This window comes from Alligator mississippiensis, chromosome 2 (genome assembly GCF_030867095.1).
Source record: "Alligator mississippiensis isolate rAllMis1 chromosome 2, rAllMis1, whole genome shotgun sequence".
Lineage (NCBI taxonomy): Eukaryota > Metazoa > Chordata > Crocodylia > Alligatoridae > Alligator > Alligator mississippiensis.
The window spans coordinates 20,753,549-20,778,747 of record NC_081825.1 but is presented as its reverse complement, the minus strand read 5'-3'; the positions used below and the strand labels follow the sequence as shown (position 1 = coordinate 20,778,747).

The following is a 25,199-nucleotide window of genomic DNA, read 5'->3' as shown; positions in this document are numbered from 1 at the left end:
GAGTATACACTAACCTGATGACAAGGTCTGGCCGACACATATTTTTTCTGCTGAATGTTGCACCGAATGAATGTTTCCTTTGTACCAAATGTGCCATTAGCAACTAAGGGTTTCTCTCAGGTAAAAAATAATCATCCTTCTGCTTCTTTCCTGCATGTGTATCTAAAGGTTCAGTATCTGCAGTGGCTGCTGCTGTAGCCTGAGGTCTCATATACAAAAAAGAAAAAGAAACCCTGCCTTAACTGCTTTTGCTTCCACACCATGCAGTGCGGTCAAATGAGACATCTCAGCAATGACTTGCTTCCGTTTTTGCTTCCTGTTTCCTCTGGGGTCAGTGGGCAGTGTTATCTTTGTCACAGATTTCCTAATTTCCTATAGAAGGTAGCAAACTGAAAGTTTAAAGTCGTAACCTGCGTCTAGCAGCCCAAAAGGGAGAGACTATTTCATTACAATGGCTGTTCTGATTCTTTTAATCATCCACTTTTCCCATGGACAAAAAAGGGGATTTGTTTTGTATTTGGTGTGCTTGAGTGCTAACTCTAGTGGAGGGCTTGCTTGGGGTTTATGCTTCAGATGCTGCTAGTTTAACTGCTTCAGTAGAAATGGCTTCAAACATTTACTGTTTTTGTAAAAGCAACTCAAGGCTGCCCTTCTATCTCAGGGGAAGACTTTAAAAACAGAATCTTAGAAAAAATAGGGCTGAGGGAGCTGCAAAAAGGTCACCTAGTCCAACCCTCTGATCACAGAAGCACCACCCATATTTAGCCTCCCCCCAACCCAGACAGCTGTTTAACCAAAACTCAGAAACTTCCTGAAAACAAATAGCCATCATTGGAAACCCCTCGCAGTCAAGGATGATTGTTTTCCATGACTGTCTTATCTATGGATCTGAAGATGGCTGACAAGGTCAATTCAGGAGCACCAGACTCTGCCGCAGCTCAGGAACATGTTCCTGTGTGAGACGGGTGACTCTGGGTTCTTGATTTGGTCTGCGACATGCTGTTTCTGCCACTCCTGCCTTTTCATCTCATGCTGTCATGAGGTTTCAAAGTACTGAGATCATTGCAACAGACTCTTCCCTTCACTTGGAGCAGGCCGGGGCGATAGTTTTCCACGAGTTGTTGATGTTGCATTTTTTTTTCCAAGTTGGCCTTGAGAACATCCTTGAAGTGCTTTCTCTGCCCTCCTCTTGAGGACCTTGACTGAATTGGGAGAATAAAATTTGCTTTGGGAATCTGGAATCACTCATCCAGATGATATGGTTGACTTGGCAAAGTTGATGTTGGATGACCATCGCCTGGATGCTTGGGGTGTTTGCTTGCCAGAGGACGTTAATGTTGGCGTGTCTATATTCCCATTCAAGCTGAACAATCTTCTGCAGAAAGCATTAATGGTACTTCTCCAGTGGTTTAAGATGTCTCCTGCACACTGTCCATGTCTCAGCTCTGTACAGTAAGGTGGGAATCGCAACTGCTTGATAACCATGAGCTTGGTTTCAGATCTGATGTCACGATCTTTGAACACCTGTTTACTCAGGTGTCCAAAGGCTGCACTTGCACATTTGAGGTGATGCTCGATTTCTTTGTCCATGTCAGCCTTCTGTGACAGATGGCTTCCAAAGTATGGGAATGTTCAATGGTCTCCAGAGTCTCACTGTGAATTTGAATGATCAGAGCTGGGGACTACTCATCAAGAGTTTGTTGATGGAGGACCATAGTCTTCTGAATGTTAAGCATCAGTCCTATTTTCTTGTATTCCTCAGTAAAGATATCAACGATTGCCTGAAGGTCTGCTTCTGAGTAAACACAGATGACAGCATCATGAGCATACTGGAGCATGACTACCGAGGTCGGGGTGGTTTTGGTTTGGCTCAGAGTCAGCTGAGATTAAACAGTTTACCATCTATTCGGTGGTTTAGGTCCACTCTGACTGGAAGCTTGCTGGTGGTCAGATGTAGCATCACAGTGAGGAATATCGAGAAGAGTGTTGGAGTGATGATGCAGCCTGTCTTAACTCCTGTCTTAACCTCAAAGTGATCTGTGATAGATCTGTTATTGACAACTACAGCGTGCATACTATTATGGAGCAGGCAAAGAATGGTAATGAATTTTGATGGGCACCTGTATGTCAGAAGGATCCTTCACAGTGCTTCTTGGTTGACAGTCAAAGGATTTGGTGAGGTCAAAGAAGGCCATGTAGAGAAGGGGCTGCAAGAGGTCATCTAGTCTAACCCTCAACTAGCAGAAGCCCCCCCAAGATAACTGGTTAACCAAAACTCAACAAATTCCTGAAAATAAATAGCCACCAGCCAGTGCCCCCTACATTTGTGCACGATGCTGGACTAGATAACTTCTGATATCCCTTCTAACCCCTGTGATTCTAATCACTTAAACTGATTCTGAAACCTTAAGAAAATTTTGCTCAACCCTATACAAAATTGAAAGCTTCTCCCAGGAATGGACAATGTAAAGTCAAAATTCAGTATGTTAAGGACTACTAAATGAGAATGATTAATATAATTTTTCCATTACCATGATGTACCTTCATCCAGGGCCCCTAAATTAGAAAAGGTACAAAATAATTCACACCCCCTAGCACGGATCTTTGAAAACTCTTGGCGCTCTGGTGTAGTGCCCGAAGACTGGAAGAAGGCCAATGTGGTGCCTATCTTCAAGAAAGGGAGGAAAGTGGATCTGGCTAACTATAGGCCCATCAGCCTGACTTCTATCCCGGGGAAGATCTTAGAAAAGTTTATTAAGGAGGCCATCCTTAATGGACTGGCCGACGCCAACATCTTAAGGGATAGCCAGCACGGGTTTGTTGCGGGTAGGTCTTGCTTGACCAATCTCATTTCCTTCTACGCCCAGGTGACCTATCACCTGGACAAGGGAGATGAGATTGATGTCATATCTTGACTTCAGAAAAGCCTTCGATCTGGTGTCCCATGATCGTCTCTTGGAGAAACTGGCCAATTGTCGCCTTGGGTCCCCCACGATCCACTGGCTGGAAAATTGGCTCCGGGGTCGGACCCAGAGGGTAGTAATTGATGGAAGTCGCTCATCGTGGTGTCCTGTGACCAGTGGGGTCCCCCAGGGCTCTGTCCTTGGACCCATACTGTTCAACATCTTCATTAATGATGTGGACACTGGAGTCAGAAGCGGACTGGCCAAGTTTGCCGATGACACCAAACTTTGGGGCAAAGCATCCACACCAGAAGACAGGCGGATGATCCAGGCTGACTTGGACAGGCTCAGCAAGTGGGCGGACGAGAATCTGATGGTGTTCAACGCCGATAAACGCAAGGTTCTCCGCCTTGGGAAGAAAAACCCGCAGCATCCTTATAGGCTCGGCAGTGCTATGTTGGCTAGCACTATGCAAGAAAGAGACTTGGGGGTCATCATTGACCACAAGATGAACATGAGCCTGCAATGCGATGCGGCGGCTAGTAAAGCGACCAAAACGCTGGCTTGCATCCATAGAAGCTTCTCAAGCAAATTCCGGGACGTCATTCTCCCCCTGTACTTGGCCTTAGTGAGGCCGCAGCTGGAGTACTGCGTCCAGTTTTGGGCTCCACAATTCAAAAAGGACGTGGAGAAGCTTGAGAGAGTCCAGAGAAGAGCCACGCGCATGATCAGAGGTCAGGGAAGCAGACCCTACGATGACAGGATGAGAGCCCTGGGGCTCTTTAGCCTGGAAAAGCGCAGGTTCAGGGGTGATCTGATGGCCACCTACAAGTTTATCAGGGGTGACCACCAGCATCTGGGGGGAATGTTTGTTCACCAGAGCGCCCCAAGGGATGATGAGGTCGAATGGTCACAAACTACTACAAGACCGTTTCAGGCTGGACATAAGGAAGAATTTCTTTACTGTCCGAGCCCCCAAGGTCTGGAACAGCCTGCCACCGGAGGTGGTTCAAGTGCCTTCATTGAACATCTTCAAGATGAAACTGGATGCTTATCTTGCTGGGATCCTATGACCCCTGCTGACGTCCTGCCCTTTGGGCGGGGGGCTGGACTCGATCTTCCGAGGTCCCTTCCAGCCCTAATGTCTATGAAATCTATGTTGTTGATGGGAATTAACCAAACAGTATTAGGGAATGCCACAAGATGGAAAAAAGCAAGGTTTACTTGGTGATATCTTTTATGGACAAACTTTGTAGTTGGGAAGAGATGTGGACAAGCTTTTCCTGGCTCATCACAGAAACAATACCATTCTGATCCTACTATAGGATAAAGGGAACAGTTAAGACACAACTTGAGAGAAATAATTAGTACATTTCACATTAGTAGAGAAAATGGAATTTTACACAGATGGAAAAACTGAGTACAGTTTTCTTCACTTACATTTGTACCTGATCCAACAGAATATCACAAAACAGGAGGGAAGAACCTTCATGCACAACCATGACAGATAAGGGAGAAATGTGCAAAAAAGTCAGGCATGGGGATTTAAAAGACCATAAGCAGCTCTTTGGCAAGAAAAGAGACTATGGTCAAATTACTGCACTGAACATATCTCACTCCATCTAGACTCGACAGAATATCCAGGTCATACTCTGAACTATGTTGGAAGGCACATAGGTAAAAAAGGGTAAAAATGGTACCTTCATATATGTGGTACAACTGTCCTGTCATTCAGGGTTTCTGGCTATTTAAGGAAAAAAACAAAACAAAAACAAAAAACAAATTGCACAATAGCTGCCTTGTGGCTCAATTCACCAACATTTTCCTTCCTGGAATATACCCTAAACTTCCAACCAAAGAGATATCTATGCATCCACCTCACTTCAGCAGCTGTCATTGCAGATAGTCAGAACATGGAAACAGGCAACCCAAAGAAACATGGGAAAATGGACAGAGAGAACATATTTATGGTACGCGTTTATCACGGTAAACTTATCTGCTTCAGTAAAAAAAGATACAAGTATGTGGATTTTTATGCTATCCAACCGCCAAGCTACAATTATCTAACACAAGTGGACCATAAAAGAAAAGCAACATGGAAATAGGTCTACTCAGAAATGATGAGACAACATGGAACTTAGTCCTGTTCTCCTTTTGAGCAAAACAGTAACTTTGAGGAAGGTCACCAAAACTTTTGTGATCATGGCTTGGACTGCAAGATGGACGTTCATTGTATTATTCTGTATGTTTTTGATGTGATTATATGACTGTATTAATAAAAAAAACCTAACATAGGTAGTGGGGAGGGGATGGGGGAAGCAGGGATTGTGCTAGGCAGAAACACATTTTTCAACTTCTCCTTGCCAGGCAGAAGTGGTGAGTGACAGCAAGCCTTGGACACCTGTTCACAACAGAGGCTGACAAAACGTAAGGTGCAGCAAAAGATGGATTAAATGCTTCAGCACTTCTTTGTTAAAAACATTAACAAACCATCACACCGGGTGGTAGGTAAGCAGTCCCAATTCCTCAGGTTTCTGATCTGGGAAATGGAAGCCATTATCTCAGAGCTGCAGCTGGAGTCAGTTGTACAGTTCCCCAGATTAGCAAATTGAAGTTACTTGCTCTAAGCACTATACCTAATAGGCCTGTGTGAAGCAGCAAGCACTTGCTTCAGATTCGGCCGATTCGGAGGGACCGTGATTCAATTTGGTGATTCGAATCACTGTCCTGATTCGATTTGGCCAATTTGGATTTCGAGATTTGGCCACAGACTATAATGGGGAATCACTAAAATACCTATAACTTTGTCTTTTTTTTTTTTTTTTTTTTGCACATTCAGATGAAAACAGAAGGGATGGTAGCCCCTTCTGAGGGTGTGAAGCCTGCCAAGTTTCAAGGAGATAGGTGTAGGGGTTTCTGTGAAAGTGCACCTCAAACTGTTGAAAGCAAAACTTGTATCACTTGTGTGCGTTAAGGCAGAGTGGGATGAATGCAGCAGGGATGGTAGCTCCTTGTGTGGGCATGAGGCCTGCCAGGTTTCGGGCAGAGCGGTGCAGGGGTTTCTGTGAAAGTGCACCTCAAGGTTCTGAAAGCAAATAAAAAAAAAAAAAAAGGGAAATAGGTGCAGCGTGAGGAGGGTGGCACTCATTCTGTCTGCACATGGAGCTTGGGGAATCCCAGCAGCGGGAGGTTCACCTTCAGGAACACCAGCTGCTCCACCAAACCAAGATCCAAGGAAGTATGGTGGGGTGCCACAGCATCCCCTGCAATGCTGAATACCCTCTTGCTTGAAACACTGGTTGGTGGACAGAACAGGGCAATCATGGCCAGATCCTGCCACAGCTGGATGCGGGTTGCCCAATAGGCCAAGGGGTCGCAGTGCAGTGTCTCCACGTCCTCGGCGACTGGTAGCCACTGAGGCCTCTGTGCTGCCTGCCTCATGGTGGGGTTTGGTGCCTCTGGACTCCAACACTGAAGCCATGCCCCTAGCCCACATTGGCAGTGGCTGTGGTGGAAGAGATTGGCTTGTGATTGAAGTAATACTAGTATTACTGGCACAGGAAAGTGGATCCCCCTCTTCCACATTCCCTCACCTCTGCCCTTCTGCCTCCCTGATTCTGTTCACCAGCACCTCCATCCAGTGATCAAGGGTTTTGCTGCTGCAGATGCTCCCCTTCGCCCTCGGGTCACACATGCCTGTCAGCACCTGGACTGTACTGGACTGCAACAGATGCAGCCGTTTTTTGATGCCCTTCTTCAGCCACTTCACCAGTGCCTGCACCTCTGGTGACTGTTCCTGGCTGGGGCAAGCTGCTTCGATCCCCTGAAACTTTTCCATTTCCTTCTCAAGCTCCTTCACTATGGGGATCACCTGGCTAAGGAGGGCATTGCCAGCGCTGAGGCTCTCGGTGGCCTCAAGGAACAGCTTGAGAACTACCAAGATCTGGGACATGGTATCCCACTCTGTTTTAAGGGGGCCACTGATCCCAATCTCCCCAACCACGCCACCTCATGGATGGCCTTCTGTTGCTCAACCAGCCTTTCCAGCATCAGGTATGTGGAGTTCCACCGAGCCTCCACATCCTGCACGATTTTGTGCTGTGGGATGTTCAGCTCTGCCTGTTTGTCCCACAGCATCTTGCCCCCCTTAATGCTCTAGGAGAAGTAGCCTGCCACCTTCCTGCATTTTGAAATCAGCTGGCTGGTAGTGACAGTGCCATCACTGGGAGCCCTGTCCCCCTCCAAGGTGTCCCTGGCTACAAGGTAGAACTTGTGCGTGACACAACGGAGGCCAAAGTTGGCATCACAGACCGCCTTGACCATATTAGCCCTGTTGTCGGTGACCATGAACCTGTGGGTGAGCTCGCACTGCCCAATGAGCCACCCCTGCACCATGCAGGTCATGGTCATCATGATCTTCTTTGCTGTGTGGGACCCATCCATCACCTCGGCTTGAAGGAGAGCCCACCGATGCCCTGACTGATTGCATCAGTGCCCATAAGGAAGAGGTAGGCATGATCTCCACCCCAGCTGCTCCAGGTGTCTGAGGTGAAGTGCAAGGCTACCTGCGGACCTGCCTTGCACAGCTCCTCCCTCAAGTACTCCCTGCATTCCTCAGACAAGGAGGGCACCACCACCCTGCTAAAGGTGGTGCAAGCAGGCACTTGGTATGATGGGGCCACGAGCGCCATGAGCTACCTGAACCCTGGACACTCAACGAAGAAGGGCTGGCCATCCAAAGCAAGCATCTCCCCAGTTCTCTGGGTGACCTCGCTCACTTTTAGAACCTACCCCACTTTGTCTCCTTTCCCCCACTGCTCCAGGGTGGCCTGCCTCTGCTTCTTGGGGAAGGAGGCTTTGGAGCAAGGGGGAACTTCTTTTTGGGCATGCTCCCACTGGTGCCAGGCTGAGGAGGAACAAGAACAAGGGGGTGCTGCCTCCTGAGATGCAGCAGCATTGCTGTGGTGGCGAAGTGTTTCACATTCTTGCCCCGGCTGATCTGCCTTCAGCAGTGCTGGCAGGTAGGATACCTGGAATCATCTGCCACCTCAAAATTATTCCATTCTATACTACCCACCTGCTTCTGGGTTGAGGGTGGGGATCCTGCCTTACCCCCCTCCTCACCACGCAGAGGCACAACAGGAGGAGTTGAGCCATCTGCCCCCACAACCTCCTCTGAAGTGCCTTCCAGAGAAGGAGATCTGCTTCTAGGGGAACTTTGAGGGCTGTAGAGCACAAAACCAGATTTCTGCTCCTTCCCCAGAATTTCCTTTGTTATGGCCATCAGCTCCTCTGCTTCCAGATCCAGCTCCTCTCCTCTGGCACGGGAAGGCTCGTGCTGGGAACTGCAATTGGGGTGGAGAATGTCATGCTGCTGCTGGTTAGTGGTGGTGCAGGTGCAGGCACTGCTACCACTTCCTTGCTTCCACTACCAGCAGAAGACTCATCGCTGCCAGGAAAGAGGGTGAGTGTATGTTTGGGGCGGGGGGGAATTTGCAGCTCTCCCTCTGCTCCCTCTCCTTCCCCTGCCAGAAGACCTGGCACCTGCCTTTCCAGCACACTTCATAATGTTGGGGGGGGGGGGGGGGATGTTTGTGTGCTTGTGTGTAAAATATACGTTGTGTTTTCCTGCACAGTGATGACATACTGTCAGGGAAAACAAAGATATTTTTGTGGGGGAAAGAATCAAGACAGACTAACAAGAACAAATAAGAGGATTCTGGGGGAAGAATAAGTTAAAAGGAATGGACAGGGATAACAATAGGGATTGTAGGCAAGGGTAAGTAGGAAAGGATTGGATACAACTTAAAAAAAAAGAGACTAGCTTGCAAGAGACTAGATAGCAAGCCAGACCCTTCAGACGCTGCTGCTCCAAGAGAGACAGCTCACAAAAGGCACAGATCGCTTCAGACACAGCTGTATATGTTGTTTCTGTGTCCCTCCTCCAGAGCACTGCCATCAGAAGGGAACTCGGAGAAAGGTCAGTCACTGGACAGCTACAGAACACAACAGCAGAGCAGTTTCCCCTCCCCGCTTCCATATACGGAAGATCAGCCCATACCCCTCCCTCTTCTCAGTTTCCGTTTCCTGCAAGCCTTCCGAATTGATCTGGAGGCTTCTGATTTGATTTGGACCTTTTAACGGGTCTTCCAATTTGATTCGGAGTTGGAGATTCAGCCACCGAATCGGGCTAAATCTCCTCCAAATCGAATCGGCCACTAAAGCTTTGTACAGCCCTAATACCTAGGCCTTATTTCATGATATCAGCTGGATCCCAGCTTAAACAAGATGCAGTTCAGGACACAAACTCTGCTTCTACAACAGCAAACTAAGAATGGCTTTAAGTGACCTCTTTCAAGGTCAAACGGTCACAAACTTCTTCAAGACTGTTTCAGGTTGGACATAAGGAAGAACTTCTTTACTGTCCGAGCCCCCAGGGCCTGGAAAAGACTGCTGCTGGAGGTGGTGCAAGCACCTACTCTGGACTCCTTTAAGAGTCAATTGGACGTTTATGTTGCTGGGATCCTGTGGCCCCAGCTAACTTCCTGCCCCTGGGGCAGGGGGCTAGACTCGAGTCTAATAAAAGATATCAGATTCACCCAAAGAAACTTGTCTGCTTACAGAGTGAACTTACTGAAACAAAAGCTTCCTACCTGGTGACTGACATCATGGTTTTTAAATCACCCTTTTCATTTGCTTTTCCACTTATTTTACAAAGTTAGGTGCATGTTCACTGACTGATATAAAAAGTTTAAAGCATGTAGGCTTCCAGCTAAATAGAGCCTTCACAGCTTTGAAGAAGAACACTAAACACAAGAACACTAAACACATTTGTTTGAGCAATTAAATATTCTTCTTAATTGTACATTTTACATTTCAGAGGCATTAATTTATCCTTTCAGGATGTTACAAAATGGTGAATGCTTTATTGCTAACCTGAGAGATATGCAACTCTTTGCTCATGATTTATATCAAGTAGCTGCCAATCACTTGCACCCAGCAGCACAACCAATGCTCCCCCCCCCACAGGACTGAGCTCTTATATGACCTATTGTGCCCTATTCTTAAACTTGAGCTTGAAAGTGAGATGCCTCCTGAAAGTGAAGTCAGCACAAGTTAAGAGATTACAAGAACTTTTGGCTATAACATATGTTGCATTAAATTCAGATTTCATTTTAAAACACGTATTTAAGAGAAAAATCAATTATGAAATTAAAAAAAGAAATTGGTGTTTATCAACCCTACTTCTTCAGCTCCTAGAACTATTTTCCTCTCCATCTCTCTGCAGACCACTACCTCTTTTCTGCACTGAAGTGCACAACAATAAAAAGGATTTCTCCTTCCCCTTGGGTGATTTCCAATTCTGTCGAAACGCTTGCTGGGAAACAGAAAGGCAGCAAAAAACAGAAACAGCTTTGTGCACAAAGTGTGGGGGAGGAGGCAGAATGAAAAACTAGATAAAACATATACACGGTTCCTGATTGTGGAGAAGATTCAGCTTGAGATGTATGAAACTTCCTAGCTGAATCCTTCATCAGAATCCTTGTACTTTAAGCACGATATACAGAAAAGTTGGTATGTTAAACTTTCTGAAATACATTAATAAGGAACGATTCATACCTGTTGACTTTGGGCCCGTGTCAGTGGTTTAAGGAAGTGGATGGGGAATAATTTTACATAGCATCTTCTTAAAAAGACTGAGATTCTCCCCTCATGAAAAAGTCTGCCAGGGACCCTGCATACCACCAAAATTCACTTCTTTCAGCACAGGACTTGAGTGGCATTTTACTGACTCTGCGCAGAGATAAATTTCACCCTAAAAATAACTACAATTTTATTCCCTTAAAATGGGCAGAACATCACAAGCCAAGAGACATATGAAATTCTTGCCAGTAGGAATAAGACCAGATTAAGCTAGCCAACCATATCTTTCATTAGTACTCTTCCTGAGCCTTCACTCTCTACATGCTTTTACATGTTCTCCAGTCAAAACACCTGTCCCTTCTTCAGGGGTGGAAAAGGGCAATAAAATACACCCCCTAGCACTGAGCTGCTGTCCCCACCAGCATTTGTTCAATACTCCAGCTGTAGTATAGTGCTGAATGCTCGCTGCTGCATGCGTGCTTCCTCTTGCTGACCAATTTACAGGAAATGCTGTACGAGTGGTCCGAGAGCAGCCCACACAGCCCAGAGACGGGCCGTACACACAAATGAGCAAAGCATCAAGAAATTAAAATAGCATTTTAAAGAAACTGCATTTCTCCAGGCGACAAGAAAACTGTCAGCTACTTGCACGACTGCAACGTAGCATACCTTATACAACTGTGTGAAATACTTCTGCTGACACTGCATGGCAGTTGCCTTCAGTCATGACAACAATAGGCTGGATTCCCTTTGGCTGCAATTCTCAGAAGAAATCTGGCTCATTAAAGCACAATCTTACAAAAATCTCTCAGTGAGATATTTGAAACCACTGCAACACTAGAATTTCTGAGTCAAAACTCATGAAGTAAGCCACTATTTAGGAACGTTTATGCATTTATGATGCAGTTAGTCTGTAAGGTACAAATCTACCCTGCCTTTTGATTAAATCTATCCCAACCATGCAGTTGGTTCAATAAAGGATATTGCCCATGGAAAAAAAAAAAAAAATCTGTGTCCGTGTCTTAAAACTACTATGGTTATCCCACTACGAATTCTTATGTTAATACTTCTGTCTGGTATGATGAGTTTTTCAGTTAAGCATATGACACCTTGGAGGAAGTTAAGCTAAGCTAAATCAGAATAAATCAGTCTTATTCTAGTACAAGAGCATCCACACTGAGAACCCAGGCAGTTCTCTAAGTCTAGCTAACTACTCTGATATAACTATATTAGTCCTTAAAGAGACTGGTATTTTGGAAGGTTTGATTTTCAGTCACCAGTGGTCAGAGGGGAGGTAATGCTAGGAAAGGCAAATAGACAAACCCACAAGGATAAAGGGTAATGAGATAAGAATCTGTAGTCCCTCTTTAGACTCCAGGCAACTCCGACCTATACTCCGCCAGCCTTTTGAGGGTGGGGAAACCTGCTCTGAGTTTATGGCACAGATTCATTATATCTGGCAGCAGGGGGAGCGTTTCATTGTGTTCTGGTTAAAAGGCCAAGTGATCCTTCAGAAGTTAAGACAAAAACCCCTGAGTGACATTATACACTGCTAGGAATATTCCTCTACCTAAAAAATATTTCATTTTAGGTGCAAGACCTTTAATAAGCCAATCATAAATTCTTTAACTAGAGGTGTTTAAATTAGGGCAAGGGAAGTTCTTACCCCAAACAGTTTAGCTCTTTAGCTTAGAGCAGAGGTGTCAAGTCACCCATGCCAGATCTGGTCCATGGGGGCTCTTCGGTGGGCCAGATCCACGAGGTCCGATGGTGGTAGTGGGGCAAGCGGCCATGGGACAGGCAGTCATTTTTGCCATGGCAATGGCAGCACAAGCAGTGTTGGGCTAAGCAGCCATGAAGTAAACAGGAACTTTGCTCCCCCCTCTGCTGCTGACTGCCATGTCCCCTGGAGTCCTGGATTCTGCCAAAGGTCCTGCCAATTGCTAGCTATGCCTCTAAATCCCCTGGCCCACCAGTGGCTCAGTGGGCTGCATGAAGCAGCTCTATGAGCTCCATGTTTGACACTCCTGGCTTACAACATCACCTCTTTAAAAACTTTAAGATGCACTGGGCAAGCCAGATGCTCTCCTTCCCCGATACCTTAAACTGGCACAAAGAGGACCCACCTTTGCCCTTTCCCCGTTATTCATCACTCACTGCAAGCATGACTGTAAATTGTAGGCAGTGGCTAAGGATAGTGTAAGATAATGTAAATACAATCAGCAAACAAAGGCACATTTAAATATAGGTAGGTGAGTGGAAGTTCAGTTTAAAATCTTCAAAGCCTCCACAGCCTGCAGGCAGCTGCCAAGGGAGTTTCCTCTACTACGCAAGCAAAGACACATGGGAGTTTCCTCCCACAGTGCTTTCTTGGCAGTAGCTCATACACATAAGTGAAGCAATCTAACCACTGGCCTGGCCTGCCTGTAATTAGAAGCTGAGGACAGCACAAATTATATCCAGGAACTGATCTTAAACCATAGTTCAGCTTAGATGTGAGCACATACTCTAGCTCTTAAGTGAAGAGACTGGTAAACTGTCAGATGTATTGAGATTTTCTATTTACTTAAGGTGAATTGATCAATTTGCAAATAAACTACAAGTTTAAAAGCAACAGAAAAGAGGAAAACAACAAACTAGCCTTTTCTGGCTTTCAGACTGTTATATTAACTAACTTTTTTTGTATAAGTTCGCAGCACATGTGCTTTTTTGCTTCCTAACAACTGCTTCTGAATCTCCATTTTATAAGGGAAACACTACTTTCTTCATTTTACCAACAGATCACAGAATGCATCCTCCTGTATTGCATCTTAATGATTAAGGCAGGGTAGATGTACACCTTATAGACTAACTAAATCAGAAGGATATACCGTAAGCTTTTGTGAGTCCAAGCTCATTTCATTAGATGCTGCAAAGGGAAATGTACAGAGCAGCATACCAAATGTAGAGAGCAATTTGAATACAGAAGACAGAGGGAAGGCAGGGGCAAAGGGGAGAGGAGGCAGTGTTGGGAGAGGCAAACAGATAATAAACCCATAGGGTGAAAGTGCAATGGGATAAGAATCTGTAGTCCTCATTTAGACCATACTTAACAGAACCCAGCCTGTGAATTCCTTGTTTTGCAGTTTCCCATTCAAGTTTGTTTTCAAAGTTTTTCTGTTTAAGAAAAGCTACCCTGAGGTCAGCAATGGCCTGACCAGGGAAGTCAAAAGCACTCTGCCACAAAGTTGCCTGCCTTTCTGGAGCTGATGTCAGATTGATGCAAATTCATTCCTACACACAGGGATGGCCCCATCAGTCCAACTGATGGCATAAATGATACTGGCAGAGTTGCAGGTGAATGAACCTCAGATATTATAATCCATGTTATCTGGTCCAATGATGACATGGCCTGTATTTGGGCTGGGGGAACGACACGGACACAGCTAGCATCTGGGTCCATTGCAGAGCCTGGTCGCTCAGTGAGAATGGGAAGTAGCTGTTGCTTGAGAGATGCTATTTGAGGGGCCTACCTGTAAACCAGAACAGGTTTGTCCCCCATGACTACCTTGAGATGGATGTCCTGTTCCAGAAGGGGCGGGAGGTTAGTAATAAGGATCCAGGGTTTCACTGTTTAAAAATCGCAACTTCTCCAATAAAAACATCCAAATCCATGATTAAAATGAAACGCCATTATATGCAGGTATCAGTTGAACACGAATGTTTTATTGATATATTTACAATTTTAAAGCAATTTGGAAACCTACCAGTGCCTCAATCACTATAATAAAATAAATTCTACATACCTATAAAGTTTGGTACTTAATTTCGGGATTTTTATCATGGAAAAATTAGAGCTTCCCCTACCCTCTTCGCTCACCAGGATGTGGGTTCAGGACCCTCACTCCCAAGCCACAGCCCCCCAGACTTGCTGGTGCCCCTCATATCCCACACAGGCCCCCGGCACTGCTGGTGCCTCATACCCCCCACCCACAGGCCCCTGCCCCCCCTGCCAATCTTCCAGAGGGGCCCCCAAACTTCCAGGTCTATGGGTCCAGGGACCTGGGCCTGCAGCCCTCTGCCCCCCAGCTGCTGCCCACAGGAATCAATGCCTGCTGTGGCCCAAGCAAGGAACAGAGTAGAGCCCAGATCTGCCTCCCCCACAGGTGGTATGGCCAGAGCAGAGCCTGTCAGGGATGCAGATGCAGGCTGCCTCCTGAGGGCTCAGGACTCCCTGCCCTGCCCCTGGGGTCTTCATAGCCCAGCAAGCAGGACCTGGCACAGCAAGGCAGAGCAGGGCTGGGGGGAAGCTTCTTGCTGCTGCAAGATTGGTGCAGCCCTGGCAAAGTGCCCCTGCCTGCCTGGCAGCAGTGACGGGCACAACTCTGCACCGCTGCTGCTAGGCAGGTAAGGGGCGCTTTGCCAAGGTGGTGTGGAACTTGCAGCAGCAAGGAGTTTCCTCGCCTGGTCCCGCTCTGCCCTGCTGTTGCAGGTCCCACCCACTGGGCCGCAGAGGCCCCAAGGAGAAGGCAGCAGGGTGGGAGTCCTGAGCGCACAACAGGTAGCCCGTTGCCCGCCCCTGCCTCGCACACAGATCTGGGGGGCACTTGCCCCCTGCCTTCCGTAAGCGCACACAGTGGCAGGGAGCCAGCCCTTTCCCCCCCTCCGGACAAGCCACCCGCAGCCCCATCCTGCTCCTTGCCAGGACCCTGCAACTGCACATTCTGGCTCCAGGCCCCACACACCGTCCGGCTAGGCAATAGCCCCAGCCAACTCACTCCCCTCCCTCCCTGTGGGGGCCTGAATCCCACTATTGCCAGACTTACCTGTGGGAGGTGCTCTTCATGCACATGGTGCCCCATGCCTGATTGCCCTCCTCCCGCTTCCCCCCAGGCCCTTGCAGGCTGGAACTGCCAGCCTGCAGAGCTCTTTGCAGAAGTGGAACATCTGGGTATTTCTCTGTTAAAATGAGAAATTGACATTTCTCTCAGTTAAAAGGGAAAATCCACAATGTTTTTCCATTTTTCTATGGGAAACAGAAAACCCGGTTCCTTGGCCATTAACGATGCGTCCAAGATGGGTGCTGGGGTTGACAACCAAAGAGATTCTGTTCTCGTCTTAGGGATGGTATTGTAACAGGTCAGAGTGAGGGCTGAGGAAAACAGCTATCTACCTCTCTATCCTAATCAGAAATACTGTACATCCCCTCACCACTACTATTTCTACCTTTTTCTTCCTTGCTTAATGCAATATCAAGGTTGCACAAAGAGTTGGGAAATGCAGAAGTAGTTTCCTTCAGATCATTAACTTCGCTGCACTACATATAGTTTGTTAATACTTGTGAAAGGATGTATTTAAACAAAAAGGGAATGCCAGATACTTCAACTGTCAATCAGTAACATTTAAAACAGCTGATAGAATCTATTTTATATACAATGATTTTTTTAAAAGAAATTTATGAATGAACAGAAAAGTAGAACGAAGGAAAAAACTGTAAAGTCAACCAAAGAAACCCGAGAGATTCTTTCTCCCCACCCTTTTTCTGTTCTTTTTGCTAAGGCATTTTGGAAAGAGATCATATATACATATGTCTCATTGAAAGCTATATTCTTGCAAAGCACATGCAAAACCTGAGCAGCGACAGCCACAGACCACTTAAGGAGAATGTGCAGATAAGACAGGGGGATGGGAAGTGGGAACATGGCTTCACTAGGTTCCACTAAAATCATGAGGAATACTTTGATGTTGCTCAAATAGGTTTTGAATTAAATGGAAAAGTTACTGAATAAAAATAAAAGATCCTTGCAGCATAACATTTAAAGGAAACACATATTATACTAATCAATGAATAAGTAGACTGTCTTTTCAATATTTAATAGTAAGTAGATGCAACAAGCAAATTTATAAGCACTAGTACTGTTCCACATAACAATTATTTAACTAAATGCTAAATAAATCCATCCAATGAAGCTTTTTCTACAGGGAATGCTTGATCTTGTCACATAAGCAGAAGAGGTGGATGCTAGCGCCCCTTCTGGTAAAGACCAGTAATACAATACTTAGCACATTTACCTCTGCAGATGAAAGCTGCAACCAGCACCACGATGGAAGTTCAACCTCTGTCAGACACTGAGAAGGAAAACAAGACAAATATTTTTCTGCTCCCACAGAGATTTTGCAGTACAATTTAATGAGCAAAAAAAGCTAATAAAGGACAATCTTTCATTGTGCATTTACTGCTGCACAACACAGTAGCTGGAGTGAAATAACAGCATAGTAAGGCATCTCTACAAAGTTTACATTAGGATCAAGGCAATCCACAAGTAAGTTATCTGCCTACATTACATTAGTGCCTGGGGACAAACTAGAGTAGGCACTGTCCCGACACCTTGTTAGAGAATAGTCCCCACCTTCCCCGAGTTTCAAAGTTTCAATATACAAATAACAAGAAGAAAAAAAGCACAGAAAGGTGAAAGCACTTTGCCTAAGGCCAGACAGTGTGAGCAGTAGAACCAGAAAGAGAACCTAGGACACTTGACTGAGTCCCGTGCCATCTCCACAGCACCGTACCTCCCACAAAACAGCTCCAAAAAACCAACAGATGGGCTAATCTTAAACTTGGAGGGAGAATGGACTGTAATAACTTCAATTTAAAGGTTATAAATATAATGCAACAACACTTAAAAAGTATAAGCTTGGGAGGGGCAGACTGCCGTTTTCCTGTATTTATACAGCATCTAGCACAATAGGTGTATACGCATGATGGGAACTGCTAGGCACTGACAGGGAAGATATGCAAGAAGAGTGTGGAGGATTTAGGAAAACAAGCTACGCTCCTACTTCAAAGCCCTGAGGTAAGTGGGGAAGCAGGAGACCTAGAGGAAGAGCAAGAGGAAAGGGCTACAGGGGAGGTGCTCTCATACTCCCTGAGAAAATCAGGGCAATCAATTAGTTACCTCGGGTGTCTGAACATGACTGCACAGAGCCTGGGAAACAAGCAGGAAGAACTGGACGTCCTCGCAGAGTCACGGAACTGTGACGTGATTGGAATAACAGAGACATGGTGGGAGCTCGCATGACTGGAGCATGGTAACGGATGGGTACAAACTGTGCAGGAAGGACAGGCAGGGGAGAAGAGGGGGAGGAATTGCATTGTATGTAAAAGAGCCATAGGATTGCTCAGAGCTCCAGTAGGAAACTGGAGATAACCCAAAGACTCTCAAAAGACCCAAGGTCAGAGGAGAGAGCAACAAGAGTGATGTTGTGGTGGGGGTTTGCAATAGACCACCAGACCAGGATGAAGTGGTGGATGAGGCTTTCTTCAAACAGCTAGTAGAAGTTTCCCAGTCACAAGCCCTGATTCTCATAGGGGACGTCAAATCACCCTGACATCTGCTGGAAGGGCAACACAGCAATGAGCAGGCAATCCAGGAAGTTTTTGGAGAGTGAAGAGGACAACTTCCTGGTGCAAGTGCTGAAGCAGCTAACTAGGGGCCATGCTCTTCTTGACCTGCTGCTCAAACAGGGAAGAATTGGTGGGGAATATAGTAGTGGATGGCAACTTGGGCAGCAGTGACCACAAAATGATTGAGTTCAGAATCAATCATCCTGGCTGTACTTAAAAAGACAAATAACTAGGGAAGAATAGAAGAGCACTGCTCAGGCATGCAGGGATGAAGTCAGAAAGGCCAAAGCGCAACTGGAGTTGCAGTTAACAAGGGATGGAAAGGGGAACAAGGGAGGTTTCTTCAAATATGTCAATAGAAAGAGGAGGATCTGGAAAAGTGTGGGTCCCTTACTGAATGGGGGAGGCAACCCAGTGAGAAGATGCAGAAAAAGCTGAAGTGCTCAATGCATATTTCACCTTAGTCTTCACAGGCAAAGTCAACTCCTAGACTACTGCACCGAGCAGCACAGTTTGGGGAGGAGGTGAGCAGCCAACAGTGGTGAAAGAACAGATTAGGGACTATTTAGAAAAGCTGGACATGTACAAGTCCATGGGGCCAGATGGGATGCACCCAGGAGTGCTGAGGGAGTCGGCTAAGATTGCAGAGCCACTCAACATCATCCTTGAAAACTCACGGCAATCAGGAGAGCACCCAGGTGATTGGAAAAAGGCAAACATAGTGCCCATATTTAAGAAAGGGAAAAAGGAAGATCCAGGGAACTACAGATGAGTCAGCCTCACCTCAGTCCCTGGAAAAATCATGGAGCAAATCCTCAAGGAATCCATTTCTAAGCACTTATTGGAGAAGAAGGTGACTGACTAGGAACAGTAAGCATAAATTCACCAAAGGCAAATCATGCCCGATCAACTTGATTGCCTTCTATGATGAGGTGACTGGCTCTGTGGATTGATTTTTATCAAGGCTTTTGATATGGTCTCCCACAAAATTCTTGCAGGCAAGCTAAGGAAATATGAGCTGGATGAATGGACTGTCAGGTGGATAGAAAACTGGCTAGAGCACTGGGCTCTGATAATCAATGGCTCGATGTCTAGTTGGCAGCCAGTATCAAGTGGAGTGCCCCAGGGGTTGGTTCTGGGGCCGGTTTTGTTCAGTGTCTTCATCAATGACCTGGAAGATGGTGTTGAGTGCACCCTCAACAAGTCTGCAGATGACACCAAGCTGTGGAGAGTGGTAGATACGCTGGAGGGTAGGGCCAGGATTCAGAGTGACCTAGACAAATTGGAGGATTGGGCCAAAAGGAATCTCAAGAGGTTCAACAAGGACAAGTGCAAAGTCCTGCACTTAGGATGGGACAATACCATGCAAGAGTACAGGATGGAGCAGAGGTGGGCAAAATATGGTCCCTGGGCCACCTGACCACAGTGCATCCTGCCGCCCCTTGGGCACACAGCTGGGCTGGGTTGGCTCCACAGCATGACTGCCTTTCTAGGCAGCCCAGGTGGGGTCAGCTCCTTCCACTGCTGCCACCGCTGCCCCCAGCCGCACAGTACCAGCTGGGACCTGCACCACACCACCCTGACACAGTATGCCCCATGCCTGCTCTGGACTCTCCTGTCTGGGCTAAGCAGCAGCAGCAGCAGCGGCACCAGGCAGAAACTGTTGCTCGGCGCAGTGGGAGAGTAGTCTTGCTGCTGCTGGGTAGTTCTTGGTGCAGCCAGACTGCCCTGCCTCTCTGCTTCCCGGGCTGCCCTACAGCTGTTCTGCACTGTCACTGCTGCCACATTGGGCAGCCCAGAAGTGGCGCTGATGCAAAGCAGCCCAGAGGCAGTGGCGATGGAGATGTAGGGAAGCCCAGCCCGGGCAACCCCAATGAGAACTGCCCAGTCGTGGTGAGGGGGAGTTGCTGCTTTCCCTCGACACCAAGCAACAGTTTCTACCTGGCACTGCCACTGTTGCTGCTACTCAGCTCAGATGGGCGAGATCAGAGCAGACACAGCAAGCACCAGGTCGAAGCTGCGTGGCGCAGGTCGCAGCCAGTATCATGGGGCTAGGGGCAATGGTGGCAGCAGCCAGAAGGAGCCTCTACCGCCTGGGCTGTCTAGAAAGGCAGTCCTGCCATGGAGCTGCCCCAGCCTCGCTGTGTGCCCAGGGGGCAGCCAGATGCACCACAGCTGGGCGGTACAGAGCAGGTGCAGGGCAGGGCTGGGGCTACTGGTGGTGGCAGCGAGGCACTGCAGGGCACACAGGTCCCAGGCTGTTGTGGGGCAGGTGCAGACCAGCTCGGGGGGGGGGGGGGTTGCATGGGGGGCTCCCATACACACCTCACCGTACCCTTGAACCCTCTCCCGAAAACCCCACAACCACACCCTCGCCACACACAAACACACACCCCACAAACACTGCACCCACCCACACTCACAACTGTGTGCCTCTGGGGGGGAGCTTTGCTCACTGCTACATGCACATACTCTATCACACGCACAAATACACCACCAGCCACCCTCCCCCTCTACCCACCCACACACCCCTACACATCCCCACAAACCCCCTATACCCACCCCCATCTACACATGCCCCCACAACCTTCCCCACATCCCACATACATTGACACACACATACCCATAGCCCCCAACAAACCCCACACCCACCCTCCCCCCAATATACAAGAGTAAGACTTCATATTGAGCTGTTATGCAATCACCTTTATACATACCACACACACACACACCAGGACAAATTTTTTTTTTGCCAAGAAGGTGAATGGCATACTGGGTTGCATTGGTAGGACTGTTGCCAGCAGGTCAAGGGAAGTGATTATTTCCCTCTATTCAGCATTGGTGAGACCACATCTGCAGTACTGTGTTCAGTTTTGGGCCCCCCAATACAGAAAGGATGTAGCCAAATTGGAGAGAGTCCAGCAGCAGGCAACAAAAATGGTGAGGGGGCTGAGGTACATGCCTTATGAGGAAACCTGAGGGAACTGGGCTTGTTTAGTCTGGTTCAGAAGAGAAGACAGAAAGGATTTAATAGCAGTCTTCAACTACCTAAAGGAGGGTTTAAAAGAGGATGGAGCTAGACTGTTCTTAGTGATGGCAGATGACAGAACAAGGAGCAATGGTCTCAAGTTGCAGCAAGGGAAGTTTAGGTTAGATATTAGAAAGAATTTTCTCACTAGAAGGGTAGTAAAACACTGAAACAGGTTACCCAGAGAGGTGGTAGAAACTCCATCCTTGGAGGCTTTTAAGACCTGGCTAGACAAAGGTTTGGCTGGAATGATCTAGTTGGAGCTGCTCCTGCTTTGAGCAGGGGGTTGAACTAGATAGCCTCCTAAGGTCCTTTCCAACCCTCATTTTCTATGATTTTATGATCCACAGAAATTAGGTCCCAGTAGGTATTCAAAGAGTAGAGGTATCAAAAGCCTGTGCTTGCAAATTTTGTATAGAAACAGTTTGATGGCATCCACTACACGTCATATAGCCTTGTCAAAATTTGGACAACTGGGTTTTTATTAAAATCTCATTAATTTGTATATTCAGGTAAGAGAGATTTCAGGAGTAATCCACTGAAGGACCAATAAAAATAGAATTTTGCAGGAAGGATGTCATTTCCTTCCCACGTTTAAAAAAAAAAAAAAAAAAAAATCTACAGAAAGTTAGAATTCTGTAAACCATTGTACATTTATAACCATGCAAAAGACATTATCTGTATGCCAAGGAACTAATTGTGGGTACAATTTTCAGTGACATCACAGTTTATTTTAGAGGTTGGAAGTCCCTGACAGGAAGTTTGTAATATTCGCATCTGAGCATTGTTAAGCTCCAGGAGCCAACTTCGGCACGACACTGACCTATTCCTTACAAATACTTTGTTATATGGTTTGAGATTGCTACGGCAGGCCTATATCCAGTCAAAGCAGCCATACATGTACAATCCTGTAGTAGATACAACTGTCTAAACAGAAAAATGAGTTTTAAAACTTGATGAAATCTGGCCACAATATTTCAGCTCAAATATGGAGTGATAATTATTGGCATAATCCCAACAGCACATTTTACAGAAGCTCTGAAATGTATTTACAGCATATAACTGGAAGAGAGCCAATCTGGTCCCCATCTTTAAAAAAAGGAAGAGGGAGGATGCAGGCAACTAACTATAGGCCCGTTAGTCTTACTTCAGTCCTGGGGAAGCTCTTTGAGAAGATTATCAAGGAGCAGATCTGTGATGGGCTGGCAGCGGGAATGATGCTCAAGGGCAACCAGCACGGTAGGGGCAGGTCATGTCAGACCAACCTGATTGCCTTCTACAATCAGGTCACAAAAATCACTGGACACAGGTGTCGTGGTGGATGTAGTCTTTCTGGACTTCAGGAAGGCCTTTGACACTGTCTCTCACCCCATTCTCATTAAAAAGCTAAGTGACTGTGGCACTGATGCCTACACAGTCAAATGGGTGGCAAATTGGCTGAGGGGTCATACTCAGACAGTGGTGGTGGATGGGTCATTTACGACCTGGAGGGAAGTGGGCCGTCGGGTTCCCCAGGGCTCGGTCCTTGGGCCCGCACTCTTCAATTTCTTTATTAGTGACTTGGATGACAGGGTGAAGAGCAGCCTGTTTAAATTTGCTGATGATACCAAGATTTGGGGTGAGGTGGGCATGCTAGTAGGGAAAGACAGATTACAGCAGGACCTGGACAGGCTATAGGGGTGGGCAAATGAAAATAGGATCGGATTCAATACTGACAAGTGCAGGGTGCTGCACTTGGGCAGTAGGAACCAGCAGCATACCTATAGGCTGGGGAACTCCCTTCTCAAAAGCATCATGGCAGAAAGAGTTCTTGGAGTCATTACTGACTCCAAGACGAACATGGGCCGACAATGTGAAAACACAGTCAGTAGGGCTAACCATACCTTGTCCTGCATTCACAGATGCATCACAACCAGGGCCAAGGAGGTGATCCTCCCCCTCTATGCGACACTGGTCAGGCTGCAGTTGGAGTACTGCATCCAGTTCTGTGCGCCGCACTTCAGAAGGGATGTGGACAGCATTGAGAGGGTCCAAAGGAGGGCCACTCACATGATCCGGGGACAGCAGGGCAGACCCTATGAGGAGAGGCTACAGGACCTTAACCTGTTCAGCCTTTGCAAGAGAAGGCTGAGGGGGGACCTGGTGGATGTCTATAAAACTTACTAGGGGGACCAGTGAGGTTTGAGAGAGACCTTGTTCCCCCAAGCGCCTCCCAAAGTAACAAGGAATAATGGCCATAAGTTGCTAGAGAGTAGGTTTAGACTAGACATTAGAAGGCAGTACTTCACAGTCAGGGTGGCCAGGATCTGGAACCAACTTCCAAGGGAAATTGTGCTGGCTCCTACCCTGGGGGTCTTTAAGAGGAGGCTTGACATTTACCTAGCTAGGGTCATTTGAGCCCAGGTCTCCCTCCTGCCCAGGGCAGGGGGTCAGACTAGAAGATCTACAAGGTCCCTTCCAACCTTACATCTATGAATCTATGAACTGAACATAAGAGCTAGGATGTAGCTAATGGCTAGATCCAGGCCTGAGAACCACGAGTTCCAGATTCCTTCCCTCCATCCAATATGGACCTTCTTTGCATCCAGGAACCTATTATGTAGCCTCTCCGTTATGCTGTTCTCTCTCTCTCAATCAGGTATCCTAGCATCAGCAGCCAGCAGTTCTGAATACAAGACTCCAGTGCATATACCAGCTGCATTATACTGCATCATTGGAAAAGCAGAGTGAAAAAACCCTTTTCCAACTCTTTCATTCTTATGTTAAAGTACTTTCAAACCAAACTTGACCTCCAGCGTTTGAGAGACCAAGGTACTCTCCTGTCAAGTCAAACCAACATCTGCAAACAGCCTATCTGTAGAACCTACCTCCTCCACCTCCTTTAAAATCAGCTGTCCCGGAGCTGCTTCAGCAGGAGCTTGACTGTTAAAGGCTTACAAGTGCCATGTGTGAACTACAGTTCACTAAACTTGCCCTCCTTGGTCTTGAAAACCTTCAGTGGAGTTGTATGACCCTACCTCAAAGAGCTTTGCAAAGAGCTCCTTTCCTTCTACATCCCTTTCTATTTGTACAGTACTATTCTCTGAATCTTTCCTCCTCCAAGGCTCTCTACTTCTGGTGCCTCTGGAACCTGGCTAGCATTATCCCTTACTAGCTCTACACTCAGGAAACATGCACTTCTTTTTATAGGTCTAAAATACATAGTGCAGTATAAACTGCAGCAGCCTGGCTGCTTACAAGTTCTCTGGAGTACATTACCCTAGTGGGCCTCTCTGCAGCGACTTACCAGTGAAGAGAGTACAGCTAAAAGGGTCTGTACTGATATTTAAAACCCTATAGCAGACTGGCCCTATCTGAGAGGGGTAGATCTACCACAACCAAGCACTCCTGTAGCAGCTACTTTCCACTGGATCCATGAACCAAGAGGAGGACGTGTTGTGAACACAAGGATCAGATTCCACAGAACACTAGACTTATTACAAAAAGAAGAAAACTATGAATAATTCTGTCACATGGAGACCAAATGTAAAATTCAGCTCCGGAATTCAGTTTTCCTTCGGTAGGTATATGTGTGTACTCAAAAATACTAACCCCCTCTCCCTAATCAAGATACCTTTATCTTACAAATTTGAAACATTTTGGCAATGCTGAGATATGCCAAAAGCCACATACAGAGATTTCTGCATGCTTACAATCTATTTTATGCAGCACAAAGTGCTCTATAAGCATTAAGGGGAACCATGAGTGCTGTTCAAGAAACTACAGTGCTGCCAAATTCTTCACCTTGGAGGCAGTGCCACTATGCCATGAATTCAAGCTCCAAGATTTGCAAAACCACATGTGCATTAGATAGATAAGCATGCCAAACAGTGGCTTGTGACAACATGCATCCTATGCCTTGCTTCTACATACAACACATGGCCTAGGCATCATGAAAGTGTTGTCAGTACCAGATGACTGCCACACCCAAAATGAAAGGGTCAGACCTGACTGCACTTGCATTAGTGCAAGTCGGAATCTCTATTCAAATCGAGGGATTTAGCCCAGTGTAAAACTTGTGAACGAATCCCAAGGTCCATCTCAGATCTGCCTGAGCTGTTGTGGTCTATGCTTCTGTATAGCATGAACAAGTCAGGTGGTGCTTAAAAAAAAAAGGTGTGAAACAGCCTTCTCTATCTAAGCATGCTGCACCTCTTAAAAGATTTCACTGAAATCTTTATATTCAGCACCTTGCAAAACT

General features: G+C 46.7%; 1 protein-coding gene across 4 annotated transcripts in view; it reads right to left on the bottom strand.

Annotated features, from left to right (window-relative positions):
• Positions 1-25,199, bottom strand: part of SH3BP2 (SH3 domain binding protein 2) — a 60,005-nt gene that overhangs the window by 22,829 nt on the left and 11,977 nt on the right. For 2 of the 4 annotated variants that reach the window (XM_059721522.1, XM_014607754.3), the window contains exon 2: positions 16,599-16,655. The exons of 1 other annotated variant lie outside the window; for it this stretch is intronic. Coding sequence is in view for 1 of the 3 variants with exons in the window: in XM_006262635.4 (XP_006262697.1) it covers positions 15-97 (83 nt within the window). In the remaining 2 variants the exon portion in view is untranslated. Of the gene's footprint in view, positions 1-14; positions 1,726-16,598; positions 16,656-25,199 lie in introns of those variants that run through there. One more of the 4 variants, XM_006262635.4, reaches the window with a different exon arrangement.